Raw genomic sequence first — 17,097 nt, forward strand, 5'->3', positions numbered from 1 at the left:
CTCGTTTGTTCATGAGGGCGGGTTTCCAAATGGCTGGTAGGCGGGAGGTGTCATCTCGTTTATTCATGTTGTGTGGACGTTTTTCTATCTCTATGGCTTCTCTGATTATTCTGTTGTTGAAGTGTACAGTTTTGGCGATAGTTCTGGTATTTTTAAAGTCAATCTCATGGCCTGTGGCTTTCAGGTGTTGGACCAGGGAAGAGGTCAGTTCTTCTTTTTTGATTGAGTTCTTGTGTTCTTCAAAGTGTGCACTTATTCTTCTGTTGGTTTGTCCAATGTATGTGTTGGGGCAGGCGGTGCATGGGATTTCTTGGTTTTCTAACTCGATTCTGTCTTTAGGGTTTCTTAGGATGGTGGATATTTTTCTATATTGCAGAATGCTGTCTTAATGTTGTGTTTTTGGAGGATCTTGCTGATTTTGTCTGTAGTGCCTTTTATGTATGGGAGGAGGGCTTTGCCGTTCTCTTGTCCTCTGTCTTGGATTTTGGTTGGGGTTTCTTTTTGGATTAGGTGGGTAATCATCTTTCTTTGGAATCCATTGGCTGTTAGTACATTAGTGAGAGTGTGTAGTTCGGTTTTTAGGTGTTGTTCGTCAGCTAAGCATTTTGTTCTGGAGATGAATGTCTCGGCTACGGAATTGATCTGTGCTGGGTGGTGGTGTGAGAATGTGTGTAGATAGCGGCTTGTGTGTGTTTTCTTCTGGTAGATGGTGTGTCCTAGGGAGCCATTGGATTTTTTGTATACTAAGACATCTAGGAAGGGAAGTTGATTGTTAGCTTCTGTTTCCATGGTGAATTGTATTTTGGGGTGTAGGCTGTTGAGGTGTGTGAGAAAGTTGTTCAGTTTTTCTTTCCCATGTAGCCAGATTATGAAGGTGTCATCTACGTATCTGAGCCAGAGTTTGGGTTTGTGATCATATTTTTCTAGAGCTTGTGTTTCAAAGTGTTCCATGTTGAGGTTTGCAATGACAGGTGAGAGGGGTGATCCCGTGGGTGCTCCTTCTATATGTTTGTATTTTTGTCCGTTGTAGGTGAAGTATGTATTGGATAGGCAGTGATTGGTCAGATCTAGGATGTGCTTGGGGGGATTGTATTTGTTTTGGATGGCTGTTAAGGCTTCTTTTATAGGCACTTGGGTGAAGAGGGGTATGACATCGAAGCTCACTAGTAGGTCGCTGGGCTGTAAGTTTTGTTTCTTTATGATCTCAATGAGCTGGAATGAGTTTCTTACGTGTGAGTTGGTGGATTCTGCATAGGGCTTTGGTTGTTTGGCAAGAAATTTGGCTAAGTTTTGTAGAGGTGAGCCTATGGAGCTTGACTATTGGTCTAAGTGGGGTTCCTTCTTTGTGTATCTTGGGGAGACCATAAAGCCTAGGGCATCTGGATGATTTCTCTCTGGGTATGATTCTTTGTTTGCTTTCTTCGCTGATGGGGGAGGCTTTTATTTTGGATCTGGTGGTTTTTTCTAGGTAGGTGGTGGGGTCTATGTTTAGGGGTTTGTATGTGGGGTCTTGGAGTAGGTTGGTTAACTTGGTTTGGTAGTCAGATGTGTTCATAACCACTGTCGCATTGCCCTTGTCTGCTGGTAGGATTATTATGCTAGTGTCTTCTTTCAGGTTAAGTAGTGCAGTTTGTTCTTTGGATAAGTTGCTTTTGCGTGGTTTGATGTGGCACGACCATGAACACGAAGCCAAACAACAGGATCACTGCTCCCCAGCTCAAATCCCCCAGCAACTAAGACTAATCTGAGCACAACCAAGCCCCCACCTAAACAGAACACACCCCCAGCCAATCAGAACAACGCCAACCCCCTAACCAATCAGAAAACAGCCAAACCCCAAACCAATGAGAACACACCCCCACCCAATCAGAACACAGTCAAGCCCCCACCCAATCAAGTCACACCCCCACTAGCAGTTAAAAGGAAGAAGCAGCTGCAAGCTCACATTTCTCCAAGAAGCACAAAGCCGAAGACACAAGCCTGAAGATGACGAATGAGATTTCGTCGAAATGTCTCCAGGATACTTCCAATTTTACACAGGAGAAAACCCGAATAACCAAAGATCCACATATAAATACCCTCGGAAACCTCAGAAAACACACACACGCACACACACACACACACACATAATACCGTGTTTCTCCAACAATACGGCCTCCACCAATAGGAAGCCCCAGTATGATTTATTGGCATAAAATCAAATTAAGCTCCTCCCCTCAAATTAGGGCCCTTTTTAAATATGCAAAATGGGGGGGGAATGGCGGGGGGCTTGCTGTTAGGAAGTACTTTGTTGCATGCCTGGATATGGTGCTGCCTGCGTTGGTGGGGCACTTCATATCGGGAGACTCAGTGTTCGCGCTTTGCTCGGACGAGCGAATTGGAACATTTCGGGCGCCTCCGCCTCCTCACCCATCGCAGGTGGTGGCGGCAAGCGGCGGTGCTTCGCTGAGGGAAAAAGAAGACAGTGCAGCTGCCTTGCTTGCTTTCCCACCTGCCTGCCCCAGCCGGCCTCAGGAGCGGCGGCGGTGGCAGCAGGCACGCACGCTCCTGCCGGCGAAGGGAGGAGAGACGAGGAAAGAGAAGGGAGCGCGGCAGCGGCGGCTGTCAGAGCATCATCTCATAGCGGGGCAAGGCTGGCAAGCTGAGGTGGCTGTACCAGAGAGCGTCGCTGCCGACCCCGTCGTGAGGATAAAGGAGCAGGATAGAGATTCAGTCAGACATCAGCCTTGGCTAGAGAAAAGAGCCAGCCTCTCAGAGCACGCCTCTGTGTGTGTGTGTGTGTGTATGAAAGAGCTCGCCTCGCTCGGAGAGTTTGGCGAAGCATGTGAGTTTCGCAGTCAGAGAGGGAGGCGGCGGCGAAAAGGACGCGGTGGCAACAGCAGGATGCTGCAATTGGTCAAGGACAGGACCTTTCATTGAAGCAGCCCGGGGGGCACGCAGCCACCTCCCTCCAGCCCACCTTGAGGAAACACCCACGGCTCGCTTTCCCGGCTCTGCCCAGCCAGCACGGCTCCGGCACGGCCCTGGTGGGATGAGCAGAGGTTTTTAAAATAATTCGCTTTGCCTTCGAAGGCAAAGGGAAGGCGACAAGAGGAGCGCCTGAAGCCAAGCCTCAGGGCTCCGGTTGCAGGGAGGAGCCCTGACTTGCCGCACGTGGCTGCGCCAAATGCTGCGGCATTGCTCTAACGCCGCAGCAGCAAGGGAGAAGGAAAAGCAACGGTGGCGGAAGGTCTCCCGAAGCTGTCGCCGCCCGCCCACCCGAGGATGCATGGGGGGGGAATTAAGTCATCCCCGAAAAGTCGGCCTAGCCGTTTTTTCGGGGGTTAAAAAAAAATAAGGCCCAGCCTTATTATGTGAGAAACACGGTAAGCTTCTGTATACAGGAACCGCTTTGTTATATGTGTGTGTGTGTGTGTGTGTATGGTATTCAGCTTTGTTTGGGTATTTTCCCACGTCATTATAGTTGTGCTTTTAAAGTTGTAGAATACACACACACACACACACACACACACACACACACCCCTCGTGAGAGAAAACCCAAATAACCAAAGATCCACATACAAATACCTGCGAGAACCTCAGAAGACACGTACGTATGGTATTCAGCTTTGTTCAGGTATTTTCCCACGTCATTATAGTTGTGCTTTTAAAGTTGTTGCAACCTTTCGGTAGAATCTCATCTGCCATCATCAGGCTTCTGAAGCCTGAAGCCTGATGATGACACCAGAAGCCTGATGATGGCAGATAAGATTCTGCCGAAACGTTGCTACAACTTTAAAAGCACAACTATAATGACGTGGAAAAATACCCGAACAAAGCTTAATACCATACAGACACACATACACAATTTTATATGCATTCATACAGACACACACACACACACACACACACACACGCATCCCTAATGAAATCTGCATCCCTATATTAATGTATAGAATTGCTTTTGATGAGAAAAACCATTCAATTGGAGATTAATGTAGGTTGGAGATGTATAAGGAGTGTGGAACTTGTGCTGCTTGGTAAACATGTGGAATGTGGCATGAGCTAATATTTAGCGTTATGCAGCCAATGAAATTGTCAGTGCACTCAGATGATCAGGTATTTCAATCCTCCGAATAGTTTTGGGCAAATAGATGTTCCCTTTGGGAATTTTAAGAACACATGTCGGCAGGGATGCCCTAGAGACGTGCATTGATCGCAATGCATGTATTTGTGAGAACACTGTGTATCTTATGGGGATAATAGTCCCTACCATTCCCTCTAGCTTCGACTTATATTTCTCTTCTTTCTGAGGAAATTGGCACATTTTTCAACTAAAAAGTGCAGAGCAGCTACCACCACCCATTTTTCTTTTCTCAAAGAGACTGTGAAGCATTCCTGAAAATAAAATGAATGCTGGAGTCGAGTTCTTTGTTTTGCATAATAATTTAATAGTGGGTAAAGAAGAGATCTTGAGTGTGGGGCACAACAGCCTGTTGGGGACTTTGAAATTTTCTCGCTCATGCAGATATCCCAGAAAATCTGTCTGAAATTGCCAACTGGGGTGGTGCAATGTAATAAGAGTCCCAACAATCTCTTTATTGTAATTTCCATTTATTCTATGTTGAAGTGAAGGGGTGTTTAAATTGAAATTGGCACCTAATCTATATATATAAAAGTGAAATACCACTCGCACTTCATCACAAAATCTCCAGAACCGTAAAGCCTTCAAACTTGAAATTTGGCACGTGTGTTCCTCTTGGCTTCTAGGTGCTCACTAAGAAAGGATTTTTCGAAATGACCATCAGAGTATTAGTGTTTCCTATATTATTATTAACACACTCTGATGCCAAGGAGTTCTACTCCCCCTCCCCACCTGAAAAGAAATCTCTTCCAAATGCAAAACAAAAGCAGAGGAGTTTCAATTTTAGTTTCACAGCAGCAAGCAGCTTTTGTACAAAAGTGTTGAGCTAAGTCACGCCCAGTCTCCTTGCTCACACAGCAAATACTGTTTCAGTTTCCAAACAGCCCTCAACTCTCACACACTGACAGGACTGCTAGCCAAATGAATACCGATGGATGCTGGAAGGCAGAGGCAGAATTTTCCCCCCTTATTTTCCTCCCCAAAAGCTAAGCCCGACCACATAGTTTCGTAGCAAAGCACGGGTATCGAGCTAGTTGTTGTATATTATTATATTATTTTAAGCATGGAAGTGTGCCGAGCATCCTGTGTTTGCAGCTACTTAATTCTAAAATATTTGGTATTTTGATTAATTCAGGCAGGAGAAGAAAAGCCACCAGTAAAAAGATTCGTACAAAATCATCTGCTGGGAAAAAAGGCACTGGGACTTGGATTAAGAGACGCAAACATCGGACAAAGAGGAGAAAAGGAAAAAAAACTCAGGTATTCACTCCCGTGCTGTTTTCAGGAGTGCAGAAATGTAGTTGATTTATCAAGTAGCATGTTTTATTGGGATTTTTAAAAAAATTCAGTGATAACTTTTAAGAGGATGTTGGTGGCTGCTGTTGTGTATTTTCTGTTTTGCCTCTTAAGTTAAGCGGACATTTTTAGCTTAGCTAACTTAATGTTCTATCCAGGTGAAGGCCGAGGTGACAGCTCGTTCCCGAATAGCAAAAACCCTTCATCTTGGCAAGCCTATTCGTGGCACTTCAATCCCTTCCATCTGCAAGCCGGTAGAACCATCGCTTGGGCTTATGAGAGCTGATATTGGAGCTGCCTCCCTCTCTGTCTTTGGGGATCCCTTTGAACTAGATCCATACAACAGGTAAGCATAAGATAAGTGGGAAGAAGATAATGCATGTTTAAAGAAACCAGAGTAAGGCTCTGTGTAAGTGGTATCATGTTTGGAATTGCTTTGAACAGATCAAGGCTATGATCTGATACTTACTTTTCTTTAAGAATTTTCACTGCATGGTTAAGTTATTCATCTTGAAGATTAATGTTTCAATAGATGGAATCTCTCTTCAAAGAACAATCAAGGTTGCCCAAATTCTAGCATGAAATCCGGGTGTAGCAATAACAATAGCATTTAGACTTATATGCCGCTTCATGGTGCTTTACAGCCCTCTCTAAGAGGTTTACAGAGTCAACATATTGCCCCCGACAATCTGGGTTCTCATATTATTGACCTCAGAAGGATGGAAGACTGAGTCAACTTTGAACCATTCAGAATTGAACTGGAGTGAGCAGTGAGTTAGCCTGCAGTACTGCATTCCAACCACTGTGCCAGCACAGCTCTGTATCTTTTTTGTGTGTCTATATTCTGATATTTTCAGTGGTACCTCGGGTCACGACTGTAATCTGTTTCTGGACTCCAGTCACGACCTGATTTGGTCATGTCTGGAAGCACAACCGACGGCGCATGCACACAGTCAAAAAAAATGGGGCCGAAGGGGAAATTGGCGCGGAAAGGGAATCTTTCCTTGCCGATTTTGTTCGCCACCTGATTTTTGAATCGTAACCCGATTCAAAAATTGGATGGATTTTTTTTTGTTTGCCACCCGATTTGGTCGTGAACAGGAGCATTCGCAACCTGAGGTTCCACTGTATTTCAAGTCTGAGTATATTACAAGTTTACTTGTTTTCCTTTGAGAACCTCATACCGATGCTTCCCTCATATTGAACATTTTGCTTTGAATTTTCAATGTCTTGGAATTTTTTTTTCTTCCTCTTAACATAACAGCTTGTTAAATGTTTCATATCAATGCCTCCAGTGTAATGGGTTTTCTCGTTTTGTTTTGCTTGAAACTGAAAACCTTTGGAATGTTCCATTTCCTGCCTGGACCTTGCCAGGATGACCACTCTAGGGGTGATCTGATGATTAATTCTCCAACTGGAAGCAGTTTGATGTTCTGAACATGGTCCCTTCTTGAAGCAGACTTGTTTTATCGAAACACTATGTCTGGAACACCATAAGCTATATTTTGTTCAAAAAATTAACTTCTAGGAAAAATGACGAAACTCACAAATAGCTCAATCGGTATGCCAGAGGAGAAATGTTATGTTCTAGAGCTTTCCAGAACTTTTCACTCTCTAAATGTTAAATTGTGTACATTCCTATTTGAGACACTTAAAAAAAAAGTTTAATATATTCCTTATGGCAATTTTTACTGTTCCCAGAAAGAAATATTTGTGTCTTTTTGAATATTTACTGCTAATACACCACTGATTTGCACATTGCATTGATCTTACCAGGAAAAAAAAAAATGGGTCTAGTGCCAAAATACATCCTGAAATTTTCTGAAGAGAAATTAATGCACATATTCTTTCCCTCAATTTCAAACATTTTCCATGTAATTATTTCTATAATAACAAAGCACCACTTGAACACCATCAATATTGACAATCGCTACCAGTCAGTTGCAGAAGGCAGCTCTATTTGGGATAGCTGACGTCCTGCAACAGTTCCTTGAACAGCATCAAACGATAATGTCTGCCTATCCAGGCCCTTGGGAAGGTACTCCCCGTAGGTGGATCAAAATCACCAAATCCAGTCGAAACATGGGTTAGACCACCATAATAATAATGGGTAAAGCTGAGCTATCATTGGATATTTTCAGTGATTTTTGAGTTTTTCTCTCTTTAGCAATGAAGAATTTCCTGTTGCTAATTCAGCCTCACCAATGAGCACCAAAAGAAGAGGTCTTTCCCAGTCAGCACTTAGATCACATCGCCCTGTTGCTAGGCCGGTGGCTGTTGGGCTCCCAGGGTAAGATTAGTCAGAGAAGATGCTTTCTTGCATAAAGTATTCGCTTGAACTTTCTAACAAAGTTTTCTTCTGTCTGGTAATCTCTTATGGTTTCTTTGTGTGCCACATTGGAAAGCTACCCTTTCCGCCAGTGCAGATAATATAAGCAGAACATATACCTTGAAAGACTTGATGATTAATCATCTTTGGATAAGATACGGATGGTTTCTTTCCATTTTTCTTCTGAAAAGATCATAAAAATATGATAATGTAATGGAAGAATTGATATACCTAGCTAATATTACAAAAGGAACATTTTCACTGAATCCTGGATCAAGGGAAAAGTAATGAAGTGATGCAAAAATAATAACTCTCAAGAATTGCATTTATTGTGCTGCTTGATAGCAGCATGTGCTCCAGGATAAAGCCAGTTTGACATAACGAGTATAGGATCCTTTGTAAACTTTTCGTAGGGTCTTCAGTTAAAAAACATATTTCCAAGAATATTGGGAAAAGCCAGCATGATGTAACAATTGAAATGTTGAGTAGGAGAAAAGAAACCCAGAATCTAGTCCACTCTCAGCTACAGAAGTTCATTAAGTAACTTTGGGCCAGTCATTCTCCCCCAGCCCCACTAATCACACAGATTGTGTTGGATTGGGGGGGAAAATAGGAGAAAGCAGCATAAGTGTTACTTTGAGCCCCTGAATTAAAGATGGGACATAAAGTGAATGAAATATATGTGTGGTAAGCTCAGAGTATTTAATTTAAAATATTTTTTAAAATAGCAAAAAGAATATTGAATTAAAAAATAAATTTCCTGACAGAATAGCCAAAGTGGATCTTTTTGTTCTTATTTTGTACATGCATGTATGGCTTTAGAATTAGTTGAGAAATACTGTTTTGCAATTCTGTCTAGCTTTCTCTTTTAAAAATGCTTAACGTGCCTGTACTAAACTTGAGTTTAACAAAATGAAAATGTTCAGTGTTTCCCTTGGTGATAATGGTCAATGTTAATATATGGTTAATGTTTATATGCATAATGCACATATACTAGCTTCATACTAGTTGATTCTGTTTTTGTGGGAGTATGAAAACATTTAATAGTTTTCTCAATATATGGAAGGTATGGTAGTTGAAATACATGAAGTTTAAGAAATTGCATTCTCCTATAGAACACCTTATGCATACTCAAAAACAATTACTAAATAATTGACAGTCAGAATGAGACAATTCTGCTTGCAGCCCAAGGAATATATCCTAAAGGATGCAGGAGATATTTTTTTGATAGACATAAAGCACGGTGTGTGTATTTCTGAAGGACATTGTCATCAATATCCTCTGTTTTGACGGAGAAACCCGAGAAAGGGAAAGGCCAAAGACCTATTCCTTTTTTTGATACCCAGTTCTGCCTTTTTTGGTATGTGGGAGAGGGGAGGAGGAATGGAGAGGGAGGAAATGTTACAAACCACATTTATAGACCACAGAAAGTTGGTTTCTATTTTAGAGAAATCAACTAAGCCAGAAGGTAGCTTTATGTGGTGTGAAAATCTTTGTTTGTAAGCCATAGTTTTTGGCTCTGGATACTGTACTTGGAAAACACAGCATGGGTTGTTTAACAAACTATCTTCAAACAAGCCATGGTTAGTATATGCGTCTCTTTCTCTCAAATTCTATTTTAATCTTACTCTGCAATTCACTATAAACATTTTTGTTTTCCAATTTATAATAGAAAATGTAAAGGAAATATTTTTTGTGTAAGCATACTTCTCCAGCATGCAGACAACCCTCAACTTATAACCACAATTGAGCCCAAAATTTCCATTGCTAAGCAAGGCACTTGTAAAGTGAATTTTGTTCCATTCTGTGACCTTTCTTGCCACAGTTGTTAAGTGAATCACTGCAGTTGTTAAGTTAGTAAGCTGTTAAGGGAATCCAGCTTCTCCATTGACATCGTTTGTCAGTGGGTTGCAAAAGGTCATAATTTGACCCAAGGACACTGCAACCATCATAAATACATGCCAGTTGCCAACTGTCTGAATTTTGATCACATGACCATAGGGATGCTGGTAGTGGTTGTAAGTATTAAAAATGGTCATAAGTCACCTTTTTCCAGTGCTGTTGCAACTTTGAATGGACACTAAACGAATGGTTGTAAGTCTACTACTATATTTATTAATATTTCCCTTTTTTATGTTTGCTTATTTAGGCCAGGGTTAAAAACCAAAGATTTTATTTAAAAAATTCAAAACTTAAAAGGATGCAGTGTTCCATATATTCGGCAGTCTATAAAATAGCTGGTAGCACAGCCAATCCCAAACTTCTGAGTTACCTATAGACCTTTCGAGTAACCACTTCTAGTGATGAGTTTGTAGGATGCAACTCATTTACTTCCTTTTAAATAGGGACCGTGTTCCTTTAACAGGCATATGAGAAGGAATGTTGGCTCTGGGGGTGTTCTTTTGCAGTTGGAGACTAAGGGGATGGGGATTTGGCCAGACAGGACGATTACTTGTGGGTATGAGAGGAAAGGGCAAAAGGGGGCTTACTTCAAGTTTTGGAGGAATGAGTGAGACAGTTTTATGTCATCGGTCTAAAACTGTTATTTATTTATTTATTAGATATGGCAGCAGCTACGTCTTTGGTTCTTCTTATAGGAAGAGAAAACAGGCCCCTGCTTTAAAAGAGCTGACAACTGACATAGAGGGAGATAAAATAGAATAGAATACTTTATTGGCCAAGTGTGATTGGACACACAAGGAATTTGTCTTGGTGTAAATACTCTCAGTACACATAAAGAAAAGGTACATTCGTTAAGAATCAAGAATCATAATAATAGTCATAGGGTACAATCAACAATCAAATCATACCAGGAAACAGTCAATATAAATCTTAAGGATACAAGCAACAAAGTTACAGCCCTACAATCACAAGTGGGAAGGGATGGGTGATAAGGAGTGATGAGAAGATTAACAGTAATAGTAGTGTACACTTTGTAAATAGTTGAACAGTGTTGAGGGAATTATTTGTTTAGCAGAGTGATGGCTTTCGGGGGGAAAACTGTTCTTGTGTCTAGTTGTTCTGGTGTGCAGTGCTCTATAGCGTCGTCTTGAGGGAAGGAGTTAAAAGTCATGGGCTAATCAGAGGAAGTACCTGAAATGATTGTGGTCATTTTTAAAAAAATGTGAAATATATCAATATCATCTTAAAGCAATTTATGACTTGCTTAAACTTAGCTACAGTGAAAACTGTGACAAACGCTTTGTGGAAAAGTGGATTTTAAGGAAGAACTTGAGAATGCAGCAGTAAGAGAAGTGTCACCATACATCTTGAAGGCTCAGAGTGAAGAAATCAGTTTCTGGATCTTCGCTACCCTACGTGAAATCTTTCATTCTTGGTTAGGAAGAATAAAAGGAGAGGTTGTAAGTCACCGAGCAATGCTAGAATTTGTGGTTCCAAGCTGTTCTGGGAAGCTTTTTTCAACCTAATAACATTTGTATCCAAAATCCAAGCCAGCAAAGTTGCAGTTGAAAACACCATGTTGTCAAAGGCTGCTTTTTGCCAACCAGCTTTGAAGAGAAAGTTTGGATATTATGATGATATTTATGGGAATTCAGATAGAAGCAAACTACATCTATTGAGAAGCAATCATGTTTATTATTATTTCCTGTTCACAGTCAATATAGGAATCAGTGAAGTCAGTTTTCCATATCAGGAATATTAGAAGACATATTTGAGGAAGAGCTTTGTGAAAGCGCTTGGCTCTTTTTTCCTTCAACATTTCAGTAAAAGTAGCTAATTCACAATTCCTCAGTGATATTGAATATGCCAGATGATTTTTTAAAAAATTACTTGGTATTATTTATTTAGCCTGGCTTTCTTTTCAGTCTCCTCTTCCCCCACATTTTACTATCATAAGTATGCTGTGAAATAAGTAGTAGGGGATGAGAAAGAGAGAAAGGATCCTAGAGTTTTGATTATAATTTGCATACAAGAAATAGTTTCCATGTTTAGGATTTGAAGAGGGTCATTTGGCTGGATTCCTGCTCCTCTCCCCAAGAATTATTTAAAAAAAAAAATCAAGTTTCTGTCATGTGGATCCATGCCTGTGAAATACTATTACTATTAATAAATATGCTTTAAAGTTTAGGGAGCTTTCTGCTTCCTTTTTATTAGGAGCCATACTGTAAGCCGAATACACTGAGATGTCCCCTCTAGAGCCAGAGGGCCAAAGCTCATTGAGATTTAGGGGAGAATCTACTAAAGAGCAGGAATGCAGCCAAATGTTAACCTCCAAGGAAGGCAAGTTGAAGGTGAGTTTCTACAGGTAAGGTGAAACCAAAATGGCACCAGTAGGTATGCCATAATGACATTCCAACATGGTAGCAATTCATTGTTTTTTTTCTCCAAAATATGTATTGAACTTTAGTTGAACTTAAGCATTCATCAGTTTACATATAAATTTGTAAACTGTCCTTCAGAATTAAGTTCTTGGATGCAGGGTATTTTTTTAAAAAAAAAGAAATATAGGTAGTCCTCAATTAGTGACCACAATTGGAACTAGTAACTCTTGCTAAGCACCAGGGTTGCTAAGCAAAACATCACATGACCATGATGGACTCTTGAACTCACTTCCACTGGGGTTGTTAAACAAATCATCTGCGGTTGTTAAGCAAGACATCGCATGACAGTGACTTGCAATCTCGCTTTCTCCATTGACTTTGCTTGTTGCCACCCAGTTGCTAACCACACAAATAGTGATCACATGACTCTGGACACTACTGTGGTCATAAACACGCACCTGCAAAGCATTCAAATGTCAATCATGTGATCTCCGGGACGCCATGATGGCCATAAATGCAAAGATTGGTCATAAAATTATATTTGCAGCGCTGCTACAGCTTTGAATGGTTGCGAAGCGTGGTCAAGTAATCAAGGCCTACCTGGATAGTTTTAGATGTCACTCGTTCAAAGTGATTGTCTATCTAGTGTTAATTCGTGATTTATTTACATAGCTGTCTTTCATTATTTTGGCATTCCCAAGAAATATTCGTAGTCACAAAATGGCAAAATATTTTAAAGCAATGGGTTGCATAAAGCAAAAGCCTCCCCTGGGCTGGAAAGATGCCTTCAATTACCAAGAAGCTTTTGATCTGGTGCAGTTTTGCTGAATAGGAGTCATTCTCTCAGGTTCCTCCATTCACCTTGCTGGGTGGTTGAATCACAGATCAGTGGGAGAGTGGCTGCTGGGGAAGAGAGAGAGGGAAGAAGAATGGACTGATACCATCTCTGCCCATTCTGCCAGTTGAGATGTTCTGGGACGATCCCATGAAGTTAACATAAATTTCCACAGTTTTCCTAAAACCGCTCAATAAAAATAATACTCAAATAATCCTATTTAAAAAGCAGGTTTTAATTATTTGCTGGAAAAAAGACAAGTTCTCATAAGTAGGGAAAATTATTTGGGCAGGGCTTACCATAGTGTAGGTCAGGGGTGTCCAACCTTGGCAACTTTTAGACTTGTGGACTTCAACTCCCAGAATTCCTCAGCCAGCAAAGTCTTAAAGTCTTAAAGTTGCCAAGGTTGGACACCCCTGGTGTAGGTGATACTGGAAAAAAAAATCTTATATGCTCCCAATTCATTGTATTTGTAGCAGAGAATACAATCAGGGTCTCTTGTGTATAGATGGAGAATGATTTAAGATGCTCCATTGTAGATTTTAGGATCACTTGTTAATCAAAACGGAAGGTATAAAAGTAAAGATAAATATTTCATTTGCCAATTCCAAGCAAATTCTCATTTTGAAAGGAAGAAAAATACTTCAATCACTCTGACTTTTATTTCTCTTGTTTTTCTTCCTTTCCACATACGGCTGTTTTGCAATTTCTTTTCTACTTATCTCTCTCTTCATGAGGAATGGGATGTGTCTTAGATTGTATCATGCTATGTTATAATTTAAAAGCCCATTCTGCAATTATTTTTTTAAAGAAACTAGATTGTTGCATCTGATACTCATATTGAATTCTTAAGCTTGTAACACAACTCATTTAATTCAATGAGATTAAAGAATTGTGGCCTTTTCTTTATACATTTGGTTGTTTCTAACCATTGTATTTGTTTTGGCATATAGTTCACTAATTACAGCCCAAATGCATGGATAAAAAGCAAGACTACCTGACATTGAAAAATAAACAGTATAGGTGATAGATAGCTTAACTTCAGGAGGAAAGTCAATACAGGGAGTCCTTAATTTATGACTACAATTGAGCCCACCATTTCTGTTACTAAGCAAGACGTTTGTTAGGTGAGTTTTGCCCCATTTTACAACCTTTCTTGCCACAGTTTTTAAAGGAATCACTGCAATGGTTAAGTTAGTCGTGGTTAAGAGAATCTGGCTTCTCCATTGATTTTGCTTGGCAGCAGGTCACAAAAGTGATCACATGACCCTGGGACATGCAACCCTCATAAATCTGAGTCAATTCTTAAACGTCTGAATTTTGGTCATGTGTCAATGGGGATACTGCAACAGTCATAAATGTGGGTGGGAAAAAACAGTCGTAAGTCCCCTTTTCCAGTGCTGTTGTAACTTTGAATGGTCACTAAACTGTTGTAAGTCGAGGACTACCTGTACAAAATCTGGAGGAAGGAAGGCCCATTTCTCCATCCTCATGTAAGATGCTAATCTCAGGCTCTTAATTTTAAATTTGAAGATTAGTTGTTGCAGAGCGAACCCACTTTGTGTTCCTTTAAAACCTGTGTTGCTTGGTCCCTGGAAAAATGTTTCCAACAGAAGCTTTTTTTTTGCATTTTCCACCAGCTGTCTTCAAAGACAGCCCCGTGTAACGTGACTGCATTGCAGTAGTCTTAACCACGAACTTAGTAGAAGATAGACTACTTTAACTGGGCTATTATTGCCCAGAAAAGATTGTACCTTGTGGGCCAATTGCTCAGACGCATTCCAGGAAAATGAGGCCAATTGGGTTCTGATGAGAGAGAAGAGAACAGTGGCCTGCTCTGTACGTGGCCCTCCCGGATCAGGGCCAACCCACTCAGAGTCTGAGATCTCCCCAGTTCCCAGAAACACATGTTGCCCATCTCCAGCCCTTTCAGGATTTTTCATTTTCTTGGCCTTCTTCCAGTCCATCATTAAAGGTATATGGGCTTCTGTGATACAATATTGCATTTTTTCCAATGCTTACCTTTCAGCAGTCTCTAGAGCAGGGCTGTCAAAACTCGCGGCCCACAGGTTGGGTGCTGGCCATGCCCAAGCCCAGTTTAGCAAAGAGGAAAAAAGTCCCGATACGTCATGTGACGCCGCCACAAGTTTGACACCCCTGCTCTAAAGAAAAACTATACCTGAGCTTTTGTTTCCTTCTCGTAATTGTTTTATTTCATTTTTTGGGGTGCTGCGTTTTTTTTTTTTTTAAGAAAGAAAGAACAGGCAGCAGTCATTTAAAATAACCGGTCCCTGTGTAAAACCATACCACTGTGCTGAGTTCATGAACTATACTTCTGAACTTCTGAGGAAAGCTAGTATGCTAAGTTGATACAATTGGCGTCCTTCTGTGCAATACAAAAGCTCTCTGATTTATAGGAGGGGTGTTCCTGCCTTGATACATGAGCCAGAAGCTGAGCCAGCCCCTGTGCCTGACTTGTTGGGGAGCATCCTGACTGGACAGAGCCTTCTTATGATGAGTGGTTCCGATGTTGTTATTAATAGAGATGGATCCTTAACGGCAAAGAAAACAGGTGAGGTCTACAGCTTCTAACAGCCTTGTTTTTAATTTTAGTTTTATTACTTAATTTTATCTTATTTAGGTATTTTGATTCAAATCGCCTCCCAATTAAAAAATGTGGCTCTAGGTCAAGGGTGTCAAAACTCACGGCCCGTGGGCCGGATGCGTCACATGCTGGCCACGCCCACCTCCATTTTAACCAAGGGGGGAATTGCAATATGTTACGTGACAACAACGTATTGTCGTGCGTTTGACACCCCCTGCTCTAGGTGGTTAACAAAATGGATGTAGCAGCCAAGAGAAAAACAAAATCACACAATCCAAACAACCAGAAAACAGGCTATATCACACACACACGGCCCCAGCCTTGAGCAGAGAAGCAAACCTTCTGCTCTCCAGCCGGTTGGTATTCCAGAGGGCACATATGCCAGGAAAGAAATGGCTTTTCTTCCTGAGCGCTGCCAAACAACACTCTGGAGCTGACGGGACCCGATGCGTGTCCCTCCTGCTGAACCTGATGGGATGGGTAGAAATATCCAGGGAAAGATGGTTCTGCAGGTAGCCTTCCCTCAATCCATGAAGGGTTTCAGAGGTGACACCAGCATCTTGAATTGCCCCCAGAAGCATAAGGGTAGCCAACACAGCTCTTGCAGCAGAGGTATCACATTCTGTACCAGCTAAAGCTTCTGATTACTCTTTAAAGGCAGTCCATGTACAGTGTTTTACAGAGGTGACTAGGGCATGAGTGACTGAACAGTCTCCCGGTGCAGGAAAGGTGCAACAGACATACGACCAGGAGCTCCTGAAGCAAGCGCTTTGAGTCTAGAAAGAATTCCAGATTGCACAGTGGGTTTGTCTGAAGCAGCGCCATCCTATTCAAAACCAAAGCTGAAATGTGCCTAGAGCCTTGCATGTGTGCGCGCTGCGTGCGTGTATGTGTGTGTTCAAATACCCAGAGCCATTTGGTCCCACTAGGACTGAGTATTGCTAATACAAAGCATAGGCGGACTGAGTCTAAATCTATACATGTGTTTTGGGGTTGTTGTTGTTTTTGCTTAGAACAGTATTCTAATTTTCATAATATTTGGTCAAAGACTAAAATAATTGCTACAGTCACATTCTGCTAACATTAAATCTTTGGGTGGAAGCAATTAAGAGAATGTTTATGCTTATTTGTTTCAAAAGAGGAACTTTATATAGTATACCTAGATTTTGTAAAAGGAGACAACTTTTACAACTATTTTCAAATCTGGAAGCAATATAAACAGATCTTTTGAATTGCAAAACAATTGTTTTGAAATAGCTTATCATATAAGAAGAGGGGTTTTCTAAAATTAAGATTAGTTTTAGAAAAAGAACATTGATTTGAGCATGAGCAGATCATTTATTGCTGTGTTAAAAGCCACAAAGATTGAACGTAGCATTTCAATATGGTAATTAACTTTAATTATATCATGAGTAATTGCTAAGAGAAGTATTTGAGAAATCATTTCCCATTAATCAAAAATAATGCAGTATGTTCCTCTTTGTCACAGATTGCATATTTTAAAAGAAGAGAGATTATTTTTAATTTGAAATTTTCATATATTTAATACTTAATGTACAGGTGACTTCTCAAAATAGTCCATAATTCTTCCTTTTTTATTAATTATATTTTGTTTGTAGTTTTTGG

General features: G+C 40.8%; 1 protein-coding gene across 2 annotated transcripts in view; it reads left to right on the forward strand.

The window, feature by feature from the left end:
* Positions 1-17,097, forward strand: part of PHRF1 (PHD and ring finger domains 1) — a 42,672-nt gene that overhangs the window by 17,408 nt on the left and 8,167 nt on the right. For both annotated transcript variants that reach the window (XM_026706635.2, XM_087920917.1), the window contains exons 10-13: positions 5,259-5,383; positions 5,578-5,765; positions 7,587-7,709; positions 15,284-15,438. In XM_026706635.2, the coding sequence (XP_026562420.2) occupies positions 5,259-5,383; positions 5,578-5,765; positions 7,587-7,709; positions 15,284-15,438 (591 nt within the window). The remainder of the gene's footprint in view (positions 1-5,258; positions 5,384-5,577; positions 5,766-7,586; positions 7,710-15,283; positions 15,439-17,097) is intronic.

This window comes from Pseudonaja textilis, chromosome 1, assembly GCF_049901715.1.
Source record: "Pseudonaja textilis isolate UNSWEBS1 chromosome 1, rPseTex1.2, whole genome shotgun sequence".
Lineage (NCBI taxonomy): Eukaryota > Metazoa > Chordata > Lepidosauria > Squamata > Elapidae > Pseudonaja > Pseudonaja textilis.